General features: G+C 44.2%; 1 protein-coding gene across 3 annotated transcripts in view; it reads left to right on the top strand.

Moving 5' to 3' along the window:
- Positions 1-19784, top strand: part of specc1la (sperm antigen with calponin homology and coiled-coil domains 1-like a) — a 34467-nt gene extending 14683 nt beyond the window's left edge. The window contains exons 10-19 of one of the 3 annotated variants that reach the window (XM_076271205.1): positions 94-266; positions 487-650; positions 3237-3418; positions 6199-6289; positions 8520-8609; positions 9352-9469; positions 10782-10884; positions 13079-13195; positions 14123-14182; positions 14457-19784. In XM_076271205.1, the coding sequence (XP_076127320.1) occupies positions 94-266; positions 487-650; positions 3237-3418; positions 6199-6289; positions 8520-8609; positions 9352-9469; positions 10782-10884; positions 13079-13195; positions 14123-14182; positions 14457-14546 (1188 nt within the window). In that variant the 3' untranslated portion in view covers positions 14547-19784. Of the gene's footprint in view, positions 1-90; positions 267-486; positions 651-3236; positions 3419-6198; positions 6290-8519; positions 8610-9351; positions 9470-10781; positions 10885-13078; positions 13196-14122; positions 14183-14456 lie in introns of all 3 variants that reach the window. The other 2 variants (XM_076271206.1, XM_076271204.1) reach the window with 2 other exon arrangements.
- Positions 19785-20100: the final 316 nt, after the last annotated feature.

Raw genomic sequence — 20100 nt, 5'->3', positions numbered from 1 at the left:
GTGTGTGTGCGTGTGTGTGCGTGTGCGTGTGCGTGTGTAAGCGTGTGCGTGTGTGTGCGTGTGTGTGTGCGTGTGTGTGTGTGTGTTCAGGAGGAGTCCGCTGAGTGGCGGCAGTTCCAGGCAGACCTGCAGACTGCGGTGGTCATCGCTAATGACATCAAGTCGGAGGCGCAGGAAGAGATCGGGGATCTACGCCGCCGCCTGCAGGAGGCACTGGAGAAGAACGACAAACTCGGCAAAGAGCTTGAGGAGGTCAAAAACCGCAAGTATGTACGGGGAAGCGCACGCGCACACACACACATTATCATGTGTGTGAACAGACAATTTTGAGGCTTGTGTGATTGTATAGTTAGGATTTTAACATGATCTGCGTGTGTGTGTGCGTGCGTGTCCGTGCGTGCGTATGTTTGTGTGTCCCCGTGCCTGCGTGTGTGTGTGCGTGCGTGCGTGCGTGCGTGCGTGCGTGTGTGTGTGTGTGTCTTGTAGGCATGAGGAGGAGCGTGGGCGTGTGTATAACTACATGAATGCGGTGGAGAGGGATCTGGCCGCGCTGAGGCAGGGGATGGGCCTGAGCCGCCGCTCGTCCACCTCCTCAGAGCCCTCCCCAACCGTCAAAACACTCATCAAGAGCTTCGACAGCGCCTCGCAAGGTACACTCACACACGCGCACACATATTTTACACACACACACACACACACACATACACACATACACACACAAGGTTGCCTACTTCTAGCATGGCAAGCTAATGTTAATTCCCTAGTGCAAATTGCTCTATACGGCATTTCAGAATGTTTGTAAACAATAGGCTCCAAGATCCTTCCGGGTGGCAGAACGCAAGCGGCTTCCACTGACCTTACATAGTTAAAACATTGTTGTTGATCAAAGTTGAAACAATAACGAAAACGTGTTGTGTTTGGGGTTGTGCCGCCAGATATACAGCAAAAAGTGTAGGGTTTTTATCGATGTCCTTCAGAAAGGAAAAAAAATCCAGCGGAACCTGTGGGTGAAGTTTAATGCTAGTGGACGTCGTCAAAAGTAATGCTACAGAGATGGCAAGACTGCCTGGTGGCGGAGTAGCCACTTCTTACATCTGTATCCGATCCGAGCAACAAAAACCCGATCATAGCCTTTTTATTTAGATAGCAGGGAAATACCATCTAACAGATTGTAAGTCAAACAGCAACAGTCACTAAAATAACCACTCAATGGCAGGCTGAGGTTCATTTACACATTAGGCTATAGTAGGCTAGCCTAGGCTACTATGCATTTCATTTATTGCTATCTCCTTAGGGCCGTTTGCACAAAGCACCTTAAGTTTTGTCCCTTTAGTATCAACCACGGAGATTGTTTGTTTGCTAATTTGTGCTTGCTTTTCTGAGGATGCAGATGTTGGTCAATACGGGACTGTCCAAAATAATAGCAAGCTGTGTGCACATATTGTGATAAAATCAGATAGTGAATGACGCATTACAAATCTGAGTAGGCCTATAACTAACTTTGACAAGTTTGACGGATGAAACACGGCAGTGACAATTAATTTAACGATGTTAGCTATAGTTATTAATGCACCTACTGTAGGCCTATCAATAGCTAATGTTAGCAATGAATAACTCAACTGGTAGGCTACGTTCAACGGACATAGTTGTAACTAGCTTGCTAAAGTTATGCCGTAGTCTGCAACCCAAGTTTATGATATCTTACCTTAATAATTTTCGGTGACATTTATCCATTCATCAGTAAAGCCAGACATGAATTGGACAATACTAGCTAGCTAGTTAGATATTATCCTGACTGTCATCAGGGCACCAAAATAAACTTTTTTTTTTACATTTTGCCTGGCGAACCGAACCTCATGTGGTTATTTAGGCTGCTAAGGTCGTTTGTGCAACGGAATTTCTTATAAGATAAGAAAAGGAGAAAACCTTAAATACTTGAGGGAAAATGATAAGGAAACCAAGTAGAATACTTAAATGTGTTTGTGCAGCCGATTTTATTTTAAGGGGGCCTTAAATCAGATTTTAAGGGAACCTGAACTAGGTGTTTTGTGCAACCGGCCAGTCTCTCATGTTAGCTATGTCTGAATATCCACCACGTCTGTTTTTGAATTAACTTACCTGTTGAAATGTATTAGGCCTAGGCTACGGCCGACGGTGGGTTCCCCAAGCAATTTACCTCACGTAGCATTTTCATAATTCGCCTTTGATTTCGACTGACACTTCACTTCGTTCAAACTACTGGGTAGAGTGGACGCAGCATGGCTAGAGACTCATTGCATATTAATGAGACTTCCCATAACCTTATGAATATGAATGAGAAGTCCCGTAGCACCCCGCAAGACGAAAATCATTCATTTAAGCCATTTACTCTGTTTTCTTGATCGCTCTCCCCTGGTCAAATGACATGGAAGGGGTTGTTTACTAGTAGTGCCAATGGAGAATGCTTCAGCTTTTGCCACCCAGAAGAATGTATATTGTTATTGTGACGTCATGGTAAATTCTCGTATAGACCCTTTCATGGAATTTTCATTATCAGCATCATAGTTGGCCCCACAAGACTTCCTTTTTAACATTCCATATGTTATCTTAATGCAGAGGAAGTAGATTGGGTGCCCAAATAGAATGTTCAAGCATTGTTTTTGTTTACCTTGTTGAAAGGGTCCATACCAGACATAATGCCAAAAGTAAATGCATTTCCACATTTATAGCCTTAAAGGTGCCATGTGTAAGAATTGAGGTAAAAATATCCAAAAAATTTGCTACACGCATCAAAAGAATGAGAAGAAATAAGGGTGATGATGTAATTAAAAAAAGGTATAGTGCTGCAGAGATATCAACCAGAATTAGCATGCTAAATTACTAGCCACACCCCGACAGGTGTCATAATACCAGCTTCGGCCATGGGAGGCGGTATGCGGGCAACATAACCGCCAGCCAAACTGCAATACACTTTTCTCGGTTGTTACTCTAGGGTAGACCAACTCACTTTCTGGAGGTATACTGCCTCCATCTTTTATGGAATGTGGAGTATGAATTGATTTTCTGGCGGATATTACACATGGCACCTTTAACAAACCCTGATCCTGAAAATGTACTTTTTTAGCTTTACAGTTGAATTGAAAATTGAATTTTCTGTTGGAATGTTGTTGTCTGTTGACGCTGCGAAACTTTTTGAAAACCGAAAGAAAAAAATATCGTTTTCAAAACCTTTCGTTTTTGTGTGGGCGGGGCCTCAGTCTGCACTCCCCCTCCCTCCCCCACAGGTCCCTGCCCCAACTCTGCTGCCACTGCTGCTGCTGCTGTTGCCGTGGCTGCAGCAAGTACCGTTCCCACGCCAACGACCAACACACTGCCCCGCACTCCACTCAGCCCCAGTCCCATGAAAACACCACCTGCAGCCGCCGTCTCGCCCATACAGGTTTGTGTGTGTGTGTGTGTTTGTGTGTGTTTGTGTGTGTTTGTGTGTGTGTGTGTGTGTGTGTGTGTGTGTGTGTGTGTGTGTGTGTGTGTGTGTGTGTGTGTGTGTGTGTGTTTCTCAGTCACAAACCCAAGAACTACCCTAGCTACTTGTGGCAGCCATGTCGCCCATACAGGTTTGTGTGTGTTTGTGTGTGTGTGTGTGTGTGTGTGTGTGTGTGTGTGTGTGTGTGTGTGTGTGTGTGTGTGTGTGTGTGTGTTTCTCAGTCACAAACCCAAGAACTACCCTAGCTACTTGTGGCAGCCATGTCTCCCATACAGGTTTGTGTGTGTGTGTGTGTGTGTGTGAGTGAAAGTGTTTGTGGCTGCCATGTCGCCCATACAGGTTTGTGTGTGTGTGTGTGTGTGTGTGTGTTTGTGTGTGTGTTTGTGTGTTTCTCAGTCACAAACCCAAGAACTACCCTAGCTACTTGTGGCAGCCATGTCTCCCATACAGGTTTGTGTGTGTGTGTGTGTGTCGTTTTGGCCATATACAGTGGTGTGAAAAAGTGTTTGTTGCCCCCTTCCTGATTTCTTATTTTTTGCATGTTTGTCACACTTAAATGTTTCAGATCATCAAACAAATTAAAATATTAGCCAAAGATAACACAAAATGCAGTTGTTAAATATAGGTTGTTATTATTAAGGGACAACTAAATCCAAACCTACACTGTACATGGCCCTGTGTGAAAAAGTGATTGCCCCCTAAAACTGGTTGGGCCACCCTTAGCAACAACAACTGCAATCGAGCGTTTGTGATGACTTGCAGTGAGTCTTTTACAGCGCTGTGGAGGAATTTTGGCCCACTCATCTTTGCAGAATTGTTATAATTCAGCCGCATTGGAGGGTTTTCGAGCGTGAACTGCCTTTTTAAGGTCATGCCACAGCGTCTCAATAGGATTCAGGTCAGGGCTTTGACTAGGCCACTCCAAAAGCCACTCCAAAAGTCTTCATTTTATTTTTCTTCAGCCATTCAGAGGTGGACTTGCTGGTCTGTTTTGGATCATTGTCCTGCTGCAGAACCCAAGTTTCTCTTCAGCTTGAGGTCACAAACAGATGGCCAGACATTCTCCTTCAGGATGTTTTGGTAGACAACAGAATTCATGGTTCCATTTAGTCTTCCAGGTCCTGAAGCTTCAAAACAGCCCCAGACCATCACACTTCCATCACCATATTCTACTGTTGATATCATGTTTTTTTTCTGAAATGTGGTGTTACTTTTACGGCAGATGTAATGGGACACACACCTTCCAAAAAGTTCAGCTTTTGTCTCATCTGTCCACAGAGTATTTCAACAAAAGTCATGGGGATCATCAAGACTTTTTCTGGCAAAAAAATGAGACAAGCCTTGATGTTCATTTTTCACAGCAGTGGTTTTCATCTTGGAACTCTGCCATGCAGGCCATTTTTGTCCAGTCTTTTTCTTATGGTGGAGTCATGAACACTGACCTTAAACTGAGGCCTGCAGTTCTTTGGATGTTGTTATGGGGCCTTTTGTGACCTCTTGGATGAGTCGTCGATGCGCTCTTGGGGTAAATTTGGTCTGCCGGCCACTCTTGGGAAGGTTCACCACTGTTCCATGTTTTCGCCATTTTTGGATAATGGCTCTTACTGTGGTTTATAACCTTTTCCTAGGGATGTGACGCTCAAAACTGACGTCTCGAATTAGTGTCGAGGCTTCGAAGCACAAGTGTTTCGAAACGTGGTTCAAAACAGCCATGTCGTTGCCACTGCTTCGAAACATCGTTCAAAATGCCCATGTCATGTGACCAAAACTAAGTGAACCTTCGGTGCATTTCACTGGTGTCGGCAGCAAGCTTCTATGTGCCTGTGCTTTTAATTAACGCCAGAAACAATCCTCGAAAAGCCTCGAAACAAGCCCCAAAACAATCCGGCACAATTGCTTCGAACGTTTCAGTGTTTCACAAAGCCTTGCTTTGCCCATCCCTACCTTTTCCAGACTGATAGAGCTCAATTACTTTCTTTCTCATTTGTTCCTGAATTTCTTTGCATCTTGGCATGATGTCTAGCTTTTTTTAAGTATATTTTTTGGGGCTTTTTTTTATGACTTTAATGTGACAGGATAGTGGAGAGTGACAGGAAGTGAGTGGGAGAGAGAGTCGGGGTGGGATCCGGAAAGGACCACGGGGCGGGAATCGAACCCGGGTCAGGTGCCCCAGCCAGTTGTGCCACGGCTGGGGCCATGATGTCTAGCTTTTGAAGATCTTTTGGTCTACTTCACTTTGTCAGGCAGGTCTTATTTAAGTGATTTCTTGATTGAGAACAGGTGTGGCAGTAATCAGTCCTGGGTGTGGCTACAGAAATTTAACTCAGGTGTGATGAAGCACAGTTAAGCTATGTTTTCACAGGGCTGGCAAACACTTTTTCACACAGGGCCGTGTAGGTTTGGATTTTTTCCGCCTTAATAATAACAACCTATATTTAATAACTGCATTTTGTGTTTACTTGTGTTATCTTTGTCTTATATTTACATTTTTTTGATGTTCTGAAACATTTAGGTGTGACAAACATATGAATATAAGAAATCAGGAAGGGGGCAAACACTTTTTCACACCACTGTATGTATGTGTGTGTGTGTGTGTGCGCATGGTGGTAGACCTGTGTGTGTGTGTGTGTGTGTGTGTGTGTGTGTGTGTGTGTGTGTGTGTGTGTGTGTGTGTGTGTGTGTGTGTGTGTGTGTGCACGCTGTCTGTAAATATTCTTACTGGTTTTCCTTGGCAGAGACACTCCATGGGAAATTCTGTAGCTGCAGCCAAGCCTCTCTCCTCCCTCTCCGACAAGAGACCCAGCTACACGGACATCACCATGCCCAGTAAGTGTGTGTGCGCGTGCGCAAGAGTTTGTAGTCAACTTAAAATACCTTCCTCAACGAAAACAGTATTCCCGATTCCATTCCAATCAAATCACAGCACAAAAATGGCCCTAGAAAAAATATCTTGATGATTTCAGACTTGCTACTGACTTAAACCATCCAAACAGTCTCAATCCTTATTCTTCTAGATTTGAGTGCAGAATTGAGTGCAGCATTCGACACCATTGATCATCATAACATTTTAATTCATCGCCTTGCAAAGTGGGTTGGTCTTTCTGATAATGTTTTAAACTGGTTTCAAACCTACATTACTGGCAGAGATTGTTCTGTTAGTCTAGGGGATCATGTGTCTGTAAAACATGATTTGTCCTTCAGTGTGGCCCATGGGAGCTGTCTTGGTCCTCTGCTTTTCCCCCTCTATATAATAAATCTTCAAATTATGGCCGGGATTCTATTTATAGCTGGACCTCGGATAATAGCCGGGAGCGTGGTCGATTCAGACTAATAAAGGCCGGCCCACAAAGCCTATCCGGGGTGGTAATTGCCTACCAGTAGGGCTATCAGTCCACAAGTACTATAAGACATTGTTTCGATTTAACTCAATGAAATAAGAGCTCTTCTTAATATTTTGTTGTTGGTTGGTTTAATAGCCTACTGTTGCCAATGAAAAGTCGTTGTCCTACACCATGGGTCTCCAACACGTCGCTCTCAAGCCCATCACAAGCCGCCCCCTTTTGAGCTTGCCAGAGGCTGAAGCAGTACTACATTTAAACACAATTGTTGGCGCGAGGAATTCCAGCCTACGAATTTTAATAAAAAGTAAATGCATAATTAAAAAAATAACTCAATTTACAGTAGGCTACCTGGTTACGCAATAAGGTTTCCATTAGAGCAAAACGCACATAAATGCCTTGTTTCGCAATAAAAAGCGGAAATGTGGAAATCCCAACACTCTTTCAGCTACATATAATACATACATATAATCAAACAGTCCAAAAGTAAATTAAATCCCAAACCAAATCGAAAATCTACTGGTTTTGGTAGCGTACCGCTTTGAGGCCTGCCTCAAAAAAAAGGCCTGTGCTTTGCGCAGCCTAAGTAAATAAAAGACCTCATACATTTCTGCGGAGCCAACTAACCCAGATGGCCTTTGCTCCCTTCTCGCATGCTTAACCTCCATTAATCAGTGGATGAGCAACAATTTTTTAAAAGCTAAATGACGATAAAACAGAGGTACTTTTTGTTGAACCCAAATCAAAGTGAGACACCGTTCTTAGTAATCTTGGGAACCTGACACACCGGGTCAAATCAAAAGTAACAAGCCTAGGTGTCTTAGATACAGAGTTAAGCTTCAAGCCCCATATTGGTAACATTACCCAGACAGCTTATTTCCACCTGAGAAACATTGGCAAAGTGCTGCCTTTTTTAACTCAACAAGGTGCAGAGAAACTAATCCTAGCCTTTATCTCTAGCAGGTTAGATTACTGCAATGCACTTTTTACAGGCCTCCCAAAAAAGCATATAAAGAAATTGGAACTCATACAGAACTCCTGCTGCTAGACTTTTAACTAAGACCAAGACGAGAGAGCACATCACCCATGTGTTAGCTGAACTGCACTGGCTCCCCCCCCAAAAAAATAAAAATCATCAGCATATTGTGCTTAAATGCAATGCAAATGCAAATGCAAATGCAATCCTTCCCTTTGCAATTCAGCCGACAGAGATTTGGGACTGTTACGGCCACTTTGGCCTCTCGGCTGTTCTCTATTTTGTCTGCCTCTCCTCTCGTAGGCCTGGTGCCGCGTGTCCCAGGATGGTGGATGTGCCAGCGTACGGGGCGTGTCCCACCTTACCGGATAAATCTGCCCTTGAGTTAGTTGGGGCTCGAGTTAGCCGGACATCCTGTGTGTGTGTGTGTGTGTGTGTGTGTGTGTGAAAGAGAATGATATTTATCTCTGTAGCCTGTGTAACCAGCGGTGTGTGTCAGAGGGCCATATTTATCTCTGTAGCTTGTGTATGTATTTGTGAGGAGAGCAGATGTGTTAGTTCATATCAGAGCTGCGATCTTGTGTGAAATGTCATGGAAACTCATGAAGCAAGACAATCTTTTGTTTATCAAGAAATTCTCTCTCTCTGCCACCCCTTCCATCTCTCTTTCTCTCTCTCTCTCTTTCTCTCTATCTTTTTTTTCTCTCTCTCTCTCTCTCTCTCTCTCTCTCTCTCTCTCCAGCTGATCATCTGTTGCGGGCATCATCCAGTGGTCGTCCAGCCCCGGTTCTTCAGAGAGTCTCGAACTTGGACTCATCCAAAGCCATCTCAGGTGTGTGCGTGCGTGCGTGCGTGCGTTTAGCCCTTTAGGCTCATGACTAAATCAAGCCAATATAAGCCAATATAGCCAGTAGCCACAATGAGCCCATGCAGCCACCCTGTTTCGACAATCAAAGGTGACGCACAGAACGGCCAGCAGACAGATAATTACGTCCCCAACTCATCTAAAATGTGGTGTCTTGAAATACTTTGGGTTCTACACCATAGATGGTAAAGTGACCGTTTAAATATAATGTTAAAGAATGTATCTGTGGATTGTGGCTTTAATCGGTCGAAGTTGACTCCATGTCGTGGTGTCTCACGTAACTCAAAGCCAGGCAAGCCGAGGACAGGCGCTCTCTCTGCTCCATCGTCGTTATGGTAACCAAACAAGTCTTCTTCTGTCTAGGTTTAAGTGTTCTTCTATGTGGTCCACCTACTGGAGGGGAGTGTTTACAGCAGTTCCGTTTCACACATGCACAGTCTACGCGTCACTTTGACGCGCAGTCTTAAATTTCGGTCGACTCAAAGACGCGACGCATGCTGTAAAAATGACGCAATTCTTGTCACCTAGGCGGGACGCAGACGTGGGAGCGTACCATAGGCTTTAGCCCTAACATGTTCAGTAAAGTTTATACTTGGTGGTGGAAGGTCATACAAGGTCACTGAAATGTTGTCAATGAAAATGGGTCGGAATCTGGAACATTGAGTCAGTAGAATAACCCTGTGTGTGTGTGTGTGTGTGTGTGTTTCAGTCTCTCGTAGGAGCAGTGAAGAGGTTTCAACTCCTGAGGGAAGCTCTGGCTCTTCCCTGATGGCTGCCACTCCTCTCAGCCTCAGCTCACCCTCACCCACAGCACGCAGCAGACTCAGGTACACACACACAAATACAGTACAGGGTGTTTTCACACTTGGTCCCTTTCAGGCTTCTAAACGAACTCAGATCGATGACTCAGCATTTTTTGTGCTTAAGTGAGCTGAGCACGCCAACCAAACTCAGACCCCTCCTAATGCGAACCAAACTGAGACCACTTTGAAGTCCGCGGCACGGTTCGCATTATCCTTGCATTTTGAACACAAATCGTCCTGGGTTCTCATTCACATATTGCATTGTAGGCTAGTCTATTTTGTCCTACTTGACTTTCCATTGCCAACAGAGTAGGCATGTCGTTTATTATTTAAAAAATTAAATTATAAAATTAAATTTGGTGTGTTCTAACGTTAACGTTCGGCTGAATTTCTTTTCACCCAAGCTATTGGTAGCCTAACTAATGAAGAATTAGCAAACTTTGGATTACATTGCTCACAATTTTTCATGATCTGCTAGGCTCTGTCGAACTCTTCTTGCAGGTAGAAAACGTATGAGTAGCCTACATACTGAGCAGCGCAGTTAACAGGCTGCTGCTCACTTGTCATTTTGGAGGTGAGCTGAAGTTGGGCATAGCAACAGTAACCAGGTGGGGTGGGCCCACCACTGAGTTAGACAGTGTGATTGCTGGCATGTTGACTGACAGTTCTGCAGTAACTTCAGATCAAAAATCATATATCATCAGAAAAAAAACTGAGGCCCGACCAGAGGTGAAGTGCACCAGTCCTTTTACAAATTAACTCATAAAGGGACTACAGTATATGTGAACACACACACACACACACATACACACACACACACACACACACACACACACACTCCTTGCCCTCATCCACAGCACACCACAGACTCAGGTACACATACACACACACACATATAGAAATTGATGCACAGATAATTGCATATACACTTATACACACATCACATACACATTCAAATACACATACTCACATTCATGATGATGTATTACATACTGTAGTGGTACAAGATAGCAGTCACATTGCAGACTCCTGACCTCTTGCCATCTCTATTTAATTTGTTTAATTTAGTTTGTTCTATTTATTGATCCTAGCTGAAGTCGAAGATGTTTTTCACAAAAGAATTTCCCCCACTACAGAATTGGACTCAAAATCAGACGTATTTGGACTGTTTATACTGTAATTGTGTGATGTGATCCTAAACTCAAACCCTGAACACATGCACACATACAAAAACTCACAGCCAAATACACAAGTGTAACTCTCTGTGTGTGTGTGTGTGTGTTGGTATGTATGTATGTGTGTATGTGTGTGTGTGTGTGTGTGTGTGTGTGCGCAGAGAGGAGCGGAAGGACCCGTTATCTGCCCTGGCTCGAGAGTACGGGGGTTCCAAGAGAAATGCTCTGTTGCGGTGGTGTCAGAAGAAGACAGAAGGATACCAGGTGTGTGTGTTTTTTGTGTGTGTGTTTGACTTGACCGCAAATAGCATGGTCAGACCTGAACCGATGGGCAGGATGACCACAACGGACCCAGTTCAGTTCCAGATAGAACGATTTCTGTAGCCCAAGGCCTGAACCCAACTTAGCACTGGGGGACGGTTGCCAGGAAATATTTCCTTTTAACAAGATTAACCACATCCAACCAGGCTCAAAACTCCATCAGCCCAGGACCCTTTACACAGGCTATGGGCCCCTTACACAGTTTCTGGGCCCCTTACACAGTTTCTGGGCCCTTTACACAGGCTATGGGCCCTTTACACAGGCTTTGGGCCCCTTTACACAGGCTATGGGCTCTTTATACAGGCTATGGGCCTTTTATACAGTCTATGGGCCTCTTGTACAGTCTGGGCCCCTCCAGGTCTGCCCAGGGCCTTGGCATGAGCTACAGCAGGGGTTCCCAAACTTTTCCACGACAAGGCCCCCCAAATACCACTAGGTTCTGGCCAAGAACCCCCTTGATACAATACTACAGCAAATGTAAAAATACATTAAGCTAATCCTAATAATTATTTTAGCCACAAGCACTTCGGGATGGAGCATACAGTGTGTAAAAATTGTATTTGGGGCTTTCTGCTATATGAGAGCTATCACTCTACTATTATTCCCAGTCATTATCATGGGAAATATAATATTTAGATATGCCTCACATTATTATAATGGCATTGTATAACAACCCTCATAGTAATAGGTATATTTTAAATTTTCCAAATGTATTTATTTTTTGCTTTTATTTTTCCTTCCAACTTGCTGAGGCCCCCCTGGCACCTCCTCGCGGCCCCCACTTTGAAAACCACTACAGTGCTAGGAGACCGAGGCAGTGGTAGTGTAGTGGCTAGGGAGCTGGTCTGGAATGCAGTGGCCTGTAAGTTGTGGGTTCAATTCCCAGCTTCCAACTTTTGTGCCCTTTGAGCAAGGCGCTGAACAAGGACGTAGCCTAGTGAGACCAGCCTGATCTCACGAGCTCCATTTTTCCACTCGTAGATCAGCCTGGCTTCTTGCGCCAAACGAACGGCCAATCAGCGTTGGTTTTGAGGCGGGTTTAGGTTAAGGGTACCCTAGCTTGAGGTTGTATTATCATCGTCGCTCTGTTAGTACGTCATACGCTTCGTTGATCTGATTGGTTGATTTGGCCCGTCCATCACCAACGTAGGTGGTGATAGACAGATGGTTTATCCAATCAGCTAACCAGTATTTTCGCCCCTTCCCAAAAGTTCTCCAACGGAAAGGTCCCAGATGGATATGCCAAGCAAATGCGAAGCAATCCATCTGGCGGAGTGGGACGTCCCTTGTTATATGATTGACACATGTAAGTCTCTTTGGATAAAAGCGTCTGCTAAATGAATACATGTAAATGTAGGAGGTAATGTAAATCTTAAGGTGTGTCTCCAAAATGAAGGCACCTGTGGGAGTGTATTTGCCGAAGCGCAGGCTGGCATGTCATTACCAAACCATCCCGAGTGTCCAGGGCAGGATCCAGGTTGGCGGGTAAACCGTAAACCATAAAGTGTCAACACTACTGTTTGCTCATAGAGGGCAGCCAGGTGCTCCGCACGCACTGGCAGCTCAGGTACATGGTGCCAAACAGGAGTAGGGTGGTTTATCTGTGATGTTATTTAACCTGGTTTATCTGTGGTGCCAGTTTTTTTTCTGTTATGTTATTTAAAGGTGCTCTAAGCGATGTCATACGTTTTTTAGGCTAACATATTTTTTCTCACTTACAGCAAACATCACCTCACCATCCGCTAGCTGCCTATGTCCTGAATACACTGTAAAAAATCTCTGTGATCTCTGTGGACAACCCAGGCTCCAATCAGCCACAAAACAACTTGGGCAAACCTTGCCCATAAAAACATAACAAACTGCAAATCACCGACGAGATATGCGTGTTTAGGAGAGTTTCAATTGCACGGGAGGGAGGGTGAGGAAGTAGCGAGCTAGCTTTCTGTTTTGTTTGAACGTCAACAGAAGTGACGTTACCCAACATCGCTCAGAGCGCCTTTAAACTGATTTATCTGTAATGTTATTTAAACTGGTTTGCCTGTGATATTATTGTAACTGTTTTATTTGCCTGTCTCTTGCCTGTCCATCTCTCCATCGCTGCCCCTGCATCTCTCCCTGGTGGTCCCCTGGCGTGTAGAACATTGACATCACTAACTTCAGCAGCAGCTGGAACGATGGCTTGGCTTTCTGCGCTGTCCTCCACACCTACCTGCCTGCACACATCCCCTACCATGAGCTCAACAGCCAGGACAAGGCAAGGCCCACCAGGCTGCTGCTCACTACTCACGTTGTGTGTGTGTGTGTGTGTGTGTGTGTCTGTCTGTGTCTGTGTCTGTGTCTGTGTCTGTGTCTGTGTGTGTGTCTGTGTGAGTTCACGTGCATCCAGAGGTGGCTCATGGTGTAGGGCAGTGTTTCTTAACTGGTGGGTCGGGACCCAAAAGTGGTTCGTTCAGTTTAGTGGTATACGGATTTACGGAAGTAGGCTACAACCCTGAATATTTGAAGTAGGACATGGATTCACTTAAATTGAGGACAAAATGAGACTGAAACCCTAGTGTGTGGTGTGCAGTGAATTGCTGGCACATGAGAGCATGAAATCTTCAAAACAAAAATGCTACATGGAAACTAAGCACTCCTGTCAAAGACAAACCTGCAAATCAGCATTTTCCAAACAAGTAGGCCTACAGGCACTTTGAGTGTCCTACCATGTAGCTCAGCGTATTCGTTGGCTTGACAGCGGAAAAAAAAAATATGGGTCGTGACTACTGTAAATGAACATGGGAAATTGTGGGTCTCAAAGCCAGACCAGTTAAGAACCACTGGTGCAGGGCACATTGAAGCTGCTGATTGAAGAGAATGATAAGTGTTAAGAGAAGCTAATCAGTCTCCCTGTGAAGATAATCAGTCTTCCTGTGAGTAGTATAGTGCTCCAGTGCTTATATCATACAGACTGAAGACCAACACATCCCTGCTGCACATACAGAATCACAATGTTGCCAGGTTGAAATTGTGCATTTGCATTACACATGTTTTTTGTTGTGTCTGTGTATGTTTGTGTGTTTTTCATTGTAGAATCCTACTGTTTTCTTTGTTAGTGCATAACATAATTAGAATTAATTTCAAGTTTTGTTACTCTGTGCTTTTGTCATCATAATGGTGTGTGTTTGTGTGTCTTGTTTAGAGACGGAACCTCACCTTAGCCTTCCAGGCAGCAGAGAGTGTGGGCATCAAGTCCACTCTGGTAAATTACTCAAGTATCTGTGTATCTCTATCTCTCTCTCTCTCTCTCTCTCTTTTTTCTTTCTCTCTCTTTCTGTCTGAGATGTTTGTCTCCCTTTCATTGTCTGTATCTGAATAACTCATTTACTCTTTTTCTCTTTCTCTTTCTCATTCTCTCTCTCTCTCTCTCTCTCTCTCTCTCTCTCTCTCTCTCTCTCTCTCTCTCTCTCTCTCTCTCTCTCTCTCTCTCTCTCTCTCTCTCTCTCTCTCTCTCTCTCTCTCTCTCTCTCATGTAGGATATTAATGAGATGGTTCACACGGAGCGACCGGACTGGCAGAGTGTTATGACCTACGTCACAGCCATCTACAAATACTTTGAGACATAAGCTTACCTTCCTCCTTCACGTCTCCATAGAAACTACAGTCCGCTGTCTGTCCGTGTCCGCTGACCTCGCTGAACCAAACAGACACAACATGTACCAGTTCCCAGGTTTACCTCTGCAGTCCCCTGCACAGCACCAACACAGTGTTACCCCTACACATCAGATCTGAAGAACCCCAACAGACCATCTCCTAAGAACCCCAACAGACCCATCTCTCTAGAACCCCGACAGACCATCTCCGAAGAACCCCAACAGACCCATCTCTCTAGAACCCCACCACCTCATCACATCAACAGAACAACTATCCAGAACCTCAACACCTCATTACCCCAAAATAGCAACTCCAGCTTGAACTCCCCTGCATCTCCTGAACTCCTGAGTTCCTCAGTGTAACCCCCAACAAACACACTGGAAGCTCCTGCACAGGGGCCCTAAACCCGACCCATTCAGCTACACAGGGGCCCTAACCCATTCAGCTACACAGGGGCCCTAACCCATTCAGCTACACAGGGGCCCTAACCCATTCAGCTACATAGGGGCCTAAACCCAAACACATTCAGCTACATAGGGGCCCTAACCCATTCAGCTACATAGGGGCCTTAACCCAAACCCATTCAGCCATGTAACCTGAGTTGTGTTGAACCACGCAGTTCAGCCCTGCACTCGAACCCGCAAACATCAGCACCTCGGATCGGGAGTCGAGTGTGCTTGCAATCGAGCTAAAAGCCCAGGCTGCTAGCTCTCTAACTAGCATGTCTCTTAAGGCGTCGGGATGGATGTTTACACAGCGTACATACTGCACAGCTAAGTACCAGCTGGCTCGAGTGCAGGGCTGAGCCGCGCTGTTGAACACAAGGCAGGTTACATTGATGCCGTGACCAGGGGGGCCCTCACCTTAACCCATTCCGCTGCATGGAAGCCCTAACTCAAACCCATTCAGCTGCAGATCAGGTCCTTCAATGTGGAAGGCCTGGGACTTCTGAGACGTTACTGTGAAGTTGCCAGTATGATTTTAACCCTAAGCTAAGCTCTAAGCTCCATGGTGGATGCGGCAGTCAGCTCTGCCGCGACTGCGGAGGGAAGTTGGCCGACGTGGAATAGAACACCGGGCCCATCTGAAGGAGATCTCGCGTTCACCTGTGGCCGTCACAGGAGCGTGAAGAACACCTGCGTACCGCTCAGTCTGCATATGCAGCACAATACAAAGCTCTGCTCTCATCAGGACACAGCACTGCACTATATGGAACTCTAAAAGGCCTCCTGTGCACAGGAGCATCATTTAGTGGATTTGTACTCGTTTGTAATTTGAGCACAAACTGGAGCTGGCTTATTTTGAAGGAGAGAGACTGACTTTAGCCTGTTAAGCCTTTGACTACATTCCAGTGCCTATCATGCACACCTTCAATGAACAGTAACACTAATGAATGAAATAGTGAAGTGCATATTTAAGGTGCCTTGGGTAACACTGATGTGCTCATTTTAAACCTGTTGAGGAGTGAATTATTTTCCTGGTTCCTTCTAGAATTCAACGCAAAGATCTACAGTTTCAGTGTTCTTTATACAGTTTATGGGGGAAATCTCTGTGGGTAATTGTCACATCAGAATGCGGAACTCTCGGTTCGCGAACATTCTAATCACATATTTGTGACCGTACTCCTCAACAGGTTAAAGGTGCCTCAGATCACACTCTGATACTCATTCTCGTAGTGTTAAGGTAAATTGGGTATCTGTCCACTCAGTATTAAGTAGATCCATCACAGACTATAAGCAAGCCTGTTATGCATGAAGGAGGGACATTCACCCAGTGTAACTCACACAACATCCTAAGCACTCTAATGCCGCATTCCAGTTGTCTCGTAACACGAGTAGTGATTCGGAAAGTCACATCCGTGTAAAAACCGAGGCCGGTTGCGTTCCAGATGTCAACAAAGTCGTGAGATTAAAATGCTATCGTTTAGCAATGGTCTGTTGTTAGCAGTTGTTACCAGATATAGCACACATTTACACAAACGAACATCATAGCAATAGATAGAGATTGGACACTATTGTTTCTACGACTGATTAAATGAGACAAAGACAGAACTGCTAATAAACAGTGCATATCTACGTTCTCATTAATGGGCGCAGCCATTTTGAGAATTTCAAATGTTGGTACTCTGGGCTCGAAAGAGCCAGCGAGTCGGGATACAACTTCAGGGGATGTTCAATTTGCAACTTTCGTTTAATAACTCGGGGAAAACAACTCTGGCCGACTGAACAACTCTGCAGACAAATGGAATGAGGCATAAGGCCAATCGCCCAGCATACAGTGATGCAAGAAAGTTTTATTTTTGGGATTCCTGGAAATCTGCATAAATTTGACGTAAATTTTGTACATTGTACATTACATTAGAATAGTTTTGTTAGCAGTAGAATAATTATTCACAAAAAATGTTGACCAAAAAGTAACCAATAAGTCAACAGTAAATGCCCTTGGTGGGAAAGAGTGTGTGAACAACTTGAACATTCGCACAATTTTTTTGATCAATGTCACACCAGTTAGGACTAGGAGGAATTTTGGCATTTTCCTCTGCACACAAGTATTCCAGCTAGCCTCAGCTATGTCAAAAATAACACATTTTTGTGAATACAAATTCATTTTGGCTTCTTCCAGTAATTTGGATGATTTAAATGAAGACCTGAATATATTAGGTCATATTTATGGAGTTTTTCAGAAATGTCAGGTCCATAAACTTTTTTGCTGAACTGTATTTAACACTGTTACGCATGCCACACTCTAAGCATCCTTTTAGCCAGGCACCAAGTATAGCTAACTCTATTAGCCAGGCACCCAGTATAGCTTACTCTATTAACCAGGCACCCAGTATAGCTAACTCTACAGCTTGTGCAGTACCCTAATCATCCTAAGAGTCAGTGTAAAACAATTGTAAAACAATCATGTACACTTCTGCCTGCACACCTCTTCTCTCTGAAAGGCATTCCACCATTTGTTATTTCACCTTTGCTTTCTGAACCTCTTGACTCGCATCTTGATTAAGGTTTCAGGAATAATTCCTTCATGTGTTTGTATAGGACACTCCTTTTCCATGACTGGTCACTAAAAAGCAGGACTTTTTAGTTAGCTGAGAAAAGTCAGGTTTCATTTCCTCATTTCTTTGTATGATTTTCATGATAATATTCCTGTGGGGCCATGTTGGCTAGGCCAACTTGCCAGGTTGTCCGTGTGTGGACAGTTTAAATCAGTGTCAGCATCTTGTGTTTATGCTTCACTCATATGGAGAAGTGCCCAGGGCCTGTCTTAAAGTGTGTGTGTGTGAGAGAGAGAGAGACATGCTATTTGCATTTGTACTTGTGCCTTAATGCTTCACCCCCTGAGACATTCTTGTGACCTTGACCTTGTGACCTCATGACCTTCTCTGTGTATTCATCTGTGTTTGAGCATGGTGCCCAACAATGTTTTATGACCACAGTCACACTTTTTCATTAAATATCAGTTTCCTTCAGACGCCATGGAGGTGTATGCGTGTATGTTAAAGACCATCACTGGCTTCTAGCTGAGACCCCTCTCCAGTAGCTGCCCCTGATCATCTGAGCATGCCCCGTAGACTAAAGAATAGCTCGTTATCTAGACCTGAGGCTAGGTTGGGCATTTGTCTAAATGAGGTAGTCCCTGTCTCAGCTCTAATTCTCTCCGGCACCCAAACAAAGCTGCCGTTGTTCTGGAAGTGTGCGGTGTGGAAGCCAGTTGTGTTCTGAATGACATACTGCTGTCCTGTGGTCTGGCTTGAGTTGTCACTTCTTAAATGCTGTGTCAACACATGCCAAGTTGATAATTCATTCTGCTCAGTGAAGGTGCCATCATTGTTATTTACATGCTGTGAAAGGAAGAGCTATGCCAGTTACTCAAGTTAATACTCACACTTTACGTACTTCATCCTCATTACATGACCATTGCTGAAATACAAAATCTTCCTGCTTGCGTTGCATTTTAGCAGGCTAAGGTTACTATCCTTAATGGTAATGGAAGTCACTTATACTTAACATTACCTTACATTTCACATACTCTTCAACTGCATAGTGAGGCTGAGTAGTCGGGTGTGAGGTGAACAGTGTCACAGTCTGTCAAACATTTAACAGAATGCAGATTTTGTTGTCTCATTTACCTTTACCTGATAGCAAAGACAGCCTGCCAAAAATAAATGCAAAAACAATCTAGCAATTAATTCGTACAAGATCTATTGCAGGGGTCGCCAACCTTTTTTCCTCCGAGAGCTACTTTGAGGAAATGGACATGGCCGAGAGCTTTTTTTTCCTCTGAGAGCTACTTTGAGGAAATGGACATGGCCGAGGGCCTTTGTTATAGTAGCATGCTACAGTATGTATTCACATAGCTGATCTCCACCCAAAACCGCTGAATAAGATTTATATGCTTTTTAAAGGTTCCTTTCAACTCATTTACCTTCTCTCTTTGTATACTGTGAATTTGATTTCATAGGAATTTTAACATGTTTCCCAAGTGACTGGGTTATCAGATTTATGAACATCTTCCTCAAACTTTTTGGAGAGCTACTTAAAAACAGGTGGGGAGCTACCTGTTGGAGACCCCTGACCTATTGTTTGGTAAGCATGAAGGAAGTATGTATCCTTCAACCTCATATCTTATGAATGGAGTTATGGAGCTTTGGCTGTTATCAACTGTTGCTGGACTCGTGCATGGTGAATGTGCTTCTGAATGTGTGTACTGCAGCTCATAAACAAATGTTGCCATGTATGCTCAAGACACACAGATGCCATTCTCTTTCAGGCCACCCAGAGGTACTGCAGTTGCTCTCTCGTAAATATGTTAGACAACATCAACTAAGATCCCTTTTCCTTAATGTTTGATTACTTTGACAGTGACCAGACTTTGACCTGAGTTGTGGACACAATGCTTTCACTCTCATACTGCGGCTTGGATGCATCGCCATTGGGCTTCCAGCCACACAGAAATAATTGATGCTTTCCTTTAAGCCTTCATCCTCATGGCCTTCTGCTTCAGGAGAAAGCACAGACTCCTCTTTTACATATGATTTGTGTTTGTTTGTTTTTATAATTAAATCTATTTTGAAGAATAGATCAAATGTCCCTTGCTGATGATCAAGAGGGCAAAAGTATTGTTGACTATCAAGGTCACTTGGAGCCACCCCTGACAGTTTATCGATGGAGTGTATTATGTCTATATTTATATTGGTTAGCAATATTAAAAAACTGCACCAACAAGCTGAAGTTTGTATCTGGTTTGTGTCTAAGGAAAGCAGAAGCCAATGTTGTGTGTTGTGTCTTAAAGGAGTTTCAATGTCCAATCCCAAGATATGTGTTACCGATACATTTGACACAGCGCCAAGAGCCTGATTTTCCACTGCAGATAGCCTGTTTTGCTTAAACCGCTGAGCCATGCCGTTTTCTATAGAGCAGATGATAATCTAAAAGAAAAATAATTCGAAGTCAGTAATGATGCACTCGTGCAACTGTGCATTCTGACACTAGCTCATGACAGATCTTGCCTCAGCACAGTCCC

The sequence above is a fragment of the Alosa pseudoharengus genome, unplaced genomic scaffold, assembly GCF_046254945.1.
Source record: "Alosa pseudoharengus isolate Yale_2024_CS ecotype anadromous, Long Island Sound unplaced genomic scaffold, YU_APseudo_1.1 YU_APseudo_1.1_scf_6, whole genome shotgun sequence".
NCBI classification, from domain to species: domain Eukaryota; kingdom Metazoa; phylum Chordata; class Actinopteri; order Clupeiformes; family Clupeidae; genus Alosa; species Alosa pseudoharengus.
Note: the sequence above shows the minus strand (reverse complement) of the source record. Positions and strands in the feature narration are given on the sequence as shown.